The sequence below is a fragment of the Scylla paramamosain genome, chromosome 40, assembly GCF_035594125.1.
Source record: "Scylla paramamosain isolate STU-SP2022 chromosome 40, ASM3559412v1, whole genome shotgun sequence".
In the NCBI taxonomy this organism is placed as follows: Eukaryota; Metazoa; Arthropoda; class Malacostraca; order Decapoda; family Portunidae; genus Scylla; species Scylla paramamosain.
The window spans coordinates 14,206,604-14,211,603 of NC_087190.1; the positions used below are offsets into that span (position 1 = coordinate 14,206,604).

Genomic DNA, 5,000 nt, shown 5'->3' on the forward strand with positions numbered 1-5,000 from the left:
AGGCAGGAGGAAGAAGAGTAATAAATAATGAAGGAGGAGAAGGAGGAGGATCAAGCAATTAATAAACATAATTATCATAATCAGCAGAACCCCACATGCCTATAAACACACACACACACACACACACACACACACACACACACACACACACACACACACACACACACACACACACACACACACACACACACACACACACACGGCATTAGTGATTAGTAAACAAACAACTACAAAACAAAAACAAACAAATGTGGGGTTATGGTGGATGTGGTTGTTACAAGAGAGAGAGAGAGAGAGAGAGAGAGAGAGAGAGAGAGAGAGAGAGAGAGAGAGAGAGAGAGAGAGAGAGAGAGAGAGAGAGAGAGAGAGAGAGAGAGAGAGAGAGAGAGAGAGTGGGGGGAGGGGGAAGAAATAGCATGCAAGCAAATCTTTCTTTCTTTACAAACCTTCTCGACTGTGTCACTCCCATAGTGATTTCCCTAAAAAGAGAGAGAGTGTGCTTGAGAACGACCTAGGTGTGCATGAGCGAGAGAGAGAGAGAGAGAGAGAGAGAGAGAGAGAGAGAGAGAGAGAGAGAGAGAGAGAGAGAGAGAGAGAGAGAGAGAGAGAGAGAGAGAGAGAGAGAGAGAGAGAGAGAGAGAGAGAGAAAGCTATTTTGGCTCTATATCTACTTGTATGTGGGAATTAATTTGCACTAGAGAATATACTAGAGAGAGAGAGAGAGAGAGAGAGAGAGAGAGAGAGAGAGAGAGAGAGAGAGAGAGAGAGAGAGAGAGAGAGAGAGAGAGAGAGAGAGAGAGAGACAAAGCACTAACTCAATTTTCTAATAACTCTATGTGAAAGAAAGTGAAAAAATGTACAGTGAAGTAAAATCTACAATTACCATCCTCATTATTATTATTATTATTATTATTATTATTATTATTATTATTATTATTATTATCATTACTATTATTACAAAATACTGACATACATTCACACAGACACTCATGAGATTCTCCCCAAAACAGAAAGATAATAAGAAAAACTGCCAATGATAATAATAATGATAATAATAATAATAATAATAATAATAATAATAATAATAATAATAATAATAATAATAACAATAATAACAATAACAACAATTCCAACACATAAATAAAAGAAAACATAAATAATTAACCCACATAGAGATAATTTAGTAACATACTGAAAAAAACAAGTATATAATTGTTCAAGCAAAAGCAATTAGAAGGTAATGGGGATGAGTGGGAGGTGATGGGGGTGATGGGGGAAGGGGTAGACAGGTGCTAGTTCATCCCCCCTCCCCTCTCAGCAGCCAATCACAGCCATCAGAGGAGTGCCAGTGAGCCAATCAGCCAATCAGGTTGTTAGGACAATCAGTAATAGTCATTAGTAAATGTAATCGTAACAAGAGATTGGTGGTGAAGTTGGTGGAACTCTCTCTCTCTCTCTCTCTCTCTCTCTCTCTCTCTCTCTCTCTCTCTCTCTCTCTCTAAATCACTTTCTCAGCATAATATCTATTTTGTCCATTAATTTGCATCTCTCTCTCTCTCTCTCTCTCTCTCTCTCTCTCTCTCTCTCTCTCTCTCTCTCTCTCTCTCTCTCTCTCTCAAACATCAAATTTTCACACTCTCCCTTCTATTCCACCTCCATATCACTCTCCTCTCTCTCTCTCACCCTTCCCCATGCCCTTGCCATACTCTCCCATACCCTCCCTATTCCCTACCCTCCAATGACCTCCCGTGACCTACCTCCTCGCTGGTCATGGCCTCAAACTCTGCGGCCAGAGAGTTGTTGTTGGTGGCGGTGACCAGTGTCCGACCCTCCTCCAGGTGCGACGTCAGCAGCTGCGCCTGGAGGTCCTCCACTTGCTCCACCAGACCTGTGGGGAGGCCAGGAGTTAGTGGTGGTAGTGGCGGTGGCAGTGGTGGTGGTGGTGGTGGTGGTGGTGGTTTATCTGTATATCTGATGGTTTGTTAATATGTTAAGTTTGTATATCTGTATCTCTCTCTCTCTCTCTCTCTCTCTCTCTCTCTCTCTCTCTCTCTCTCTCTCTCTCTCTCTCTCTCTCTCTCTCTCTCTCTCTCTCTCTCTGACCTTGAAGTTGTCTCCCAGTCTTCTCCAAGCTGCCTCCTTCTCCTCCTCCTCCTCCTCCTCTTCCTTCAGAACAGAGCCTCCATTCATACCCTCACTTGCAATAACCTCCATATTCACCCCTTTCCCCTCTCTCTCCCTCTCTTCCTCTCTCTCTCTCACACACACACACACACACACACACACACACACACACACACACACACACACACACAGACACAATGACATTATTTTGATTTTTCATCTCTGGATTTTATATCATATATTCTCCTCCTCATCCTCTTTAATCTTCTATCAAACCTTTTATATTCCTTTTCCAACACACACTTCTCTTATCTCCTCCTCCTCCTCCTCCTCCTCCTCCTCCTCCTCCAGCTCCTTCTCATCCTAACTTCATCTAACTCCTATTATTCCCTCTTCACACTCTTCACATTTTTTAACTCCTCCTTACTGCCAAACACTTCCTCTCTTCCTAAACATATCCTCCTGCTCCTCCTTCTCCTCCTCCTTCAGCCACTCCAGCAGGTGCTCACCCTTGTTCTCCTCCCTGAGCCTCTTGAGTGTGGCCTGCAGCTCAGGGGGTGGGGAGCTGCTGGCATCCACGCTGGGGGCTCTCTTCCGCTCTGCCTCCTCTGCCGCCCTCAGCCTCTCGATCTCACACCGCAGCTCCTCGATCACCTGAAGGAGGGGAAGGAGATCAGTGTGTGTTGAAGATGTGGATAATGATGGTGATGATAATGCTCTCTATCTATCTACACCACACACTCACACACACACCATTCATAGTTAATTATTTTTTCATCTCTACCTGGCCCTCCACTCACCTGGGCACTCCTCTCCCTCTCCACCTTGCCCTCATCGTCCCTCCGCCTGCCCTGCTCCACCATCTTGGCATTCTCCTGGTGGAGGGCGGAGGCAGTGAACTCCGCCTCCGACACTCTATCCTCCAGGGACTCCTTCTCCTTCTGCAGCTTCTCCAGGAGTGCCTTGGTGCGCCTCAGCTCCTCCTCCAGCGCTGTCTTGTCCTTCTCCAGGCTGGCCAACCTGTCAGGGAGTGATGGACAGAGGAGGTGAATGAGGGAGGGGGTGAAGGAGTGAGGGGGTGAAGGAGGGAGGGAGTGAAGGAGTGAGGGGGTGAAGGAGGGAGGGAGTGAAGGAGGGAGGGGGTGAAGGAGTGAGGGGGTGAAGGAGGGATGGGGTGAAGGAGGGAAGGGGTGAAGGAGGGAAGGGGTGAAGGAGGGAAAGGGTAAAGGAGTGAGGGGGTGAAGGAGTGAGGGGATGAAGGAGTGAGGGGGTGAAGGAGGGATGGGGTGAAGGAAGGGAGGGGTGAAGGAGGGAAGGGGTGAAGGAGGGAAAGGATAAACGAGTGAGGGGGTGAAGGAGGGAGGGGTAAAGGAGGGAGGGGAAAGGAGGGAAGGGGTAAAGGAGGGAGGGGGTGAAGGAGGGAAAGGGTGAAGGAGGGATAGGGTGAAGAAGGAAGGGGGTGAAGGAGGGAAGGAGTGAAGGAGGGAGTGAGGGAGTGTGATAGGTGCCTTCCTTTTCTCTATCATTGGTTTATATTCTCAAATGTTCCAGTGCTATTTCAACCTTTTTTCTGTCAGGGTGTAGTGGAAGTTACTGAGGTTTTGAGGGATGTTTTCACGATTCAGCTGATAGTTTAATATATATTCTACCGTATAAATGGAGAAAACACCCATAGGAACCTAAACTACTGAACCTGTGGCCTGTGAACACTAGGAGAGCACAACATTCAAGAGTACTGCCTCTGCATCTCTTACTTCAAAATCCAAGTAAAGTTACAAGAGAATACAACCACAAATATATCTTACTAATGCAATAAGAGTAAGAATATAAATAAGGAAGCTGCATAAACATGAATAAAAGACAAAAAAGAGGCTGCATGTAAGTAAAAACAATATGGCAGAATTATGACATCCCTTAAAAACAACACATATATAAACCAACTCAGTAACAATTTCAATTGAACAAATAAACATAGGTAGGAATTGTGGATGAATACATGAACTAAGGGGAAAAAACATGATAGATATGAACAAAAAACAACTGAAGATGAATATAAATGAAACAGATGAAAGAAACAGGATAAGTAAAGATAAGAACTAATAAACACATGAATTAGAGAGAAAACAAGAAATATACATAAAGAAAAAAACAACAATTCAAAATAAATAGAGATAAAACAAAAACAGGCCAAAAATGATAAATACAAATAAAAAAGAATTAAATAAACTCATGAATTAAACAAAAGCACCACAAATAACAACAAAAACAACTGGACAGACAAACAAACAGACAAACGCACTCACTTGATGGTAAAATTTTCCACTGTGAGTTGCTTCTCTCGCTCCACCCGTGTCAGAAGCTCCCTGTTCCGCCTCTGCTCCTCCGCTCGTCGCTCCTCATACCTGTGCTCCGCCTCCCGCAGCTGCTCCTCCAGCATCACCACCCTGACACACACACACACACACACAAACACACAGACACAGAAAGATGAAAAAAAATTGTTAGTCTTGAGTTTCCTGGTATTGTTTGTGTGTGTTATTCATGTATGTATGTATGTATGTATGTATGTATGTATGTTACTAGTGTCACACACATAAACACACATATATGAAGGATTGCCACAAAAAATATATGTTTCATCCCTTGTACATGCATCAAACATTTCAATATATTCCTACAAACAACCTCACCTCTCTCTCTCTCTCTCTCTCTCTCTCTCTCTCTCTCTCTCTCTCTCTCTCTCTCTCTCTCTCTCTCTCTCTCTCTCTCTCTCTCTTTCTCACCTCTCCTGGTAGGCGGCATTGTCCTGCCTGACGCGAGAGAAGCGGTCGTCTGTGTTGCTTTGGTTCTCAGCCAGCACGCCCACCTGCTGCTGA

At 44.6% G+C, this 5,000-nt stretch overlaps 1 protein-coding gene across 9 annotated transcripts in view; it reads right to left on the reverse strand.

The window, feature by feature from the left end:
- LOC135092533 (rab11 family-interacting protein 3-like) overlaps positions 1-5,000 on the reverse strand; it is a 58,189-nt gene that overhangs the window by 4,864 nt on the left and 48,325 nt on the right. For 8 of the 9 annotated variants that reach the window (XM_063991126.1, XM_063991123.1, XM_063991125.1 and 5 more), the window contains 6 exons: positions 4,908-5,000; positions 4,428-4,568; positions 2,925-3,144; positions 2,634-2,778; positions 1,758-1,888; positions 447-479 (listed from right to left, as the gene is read on the reverse strand). The exon at positions 4,908-5,000 is cut by the window's right edge and continues 11 nt beyond it. In XM_063991126.1, coding sequence (XP_063847196.1) covers positions 447-479; positions 1,758-1,888; positions 2,634-2,778; positions 2,925-3,144; positions 4,428-4,568; positions 4,908-5,000 — 763 coding nt within the window. The remainder of the gene's footprint in view (positions 1-446; positions 480-1,757; positions 1,889-2,633; positions 2,779-2,924; positions 3,145-4,427; positions 4,569-4,907) is intronic. The other variant, XM_063991124.1, reaches the window with a different exon arrangement.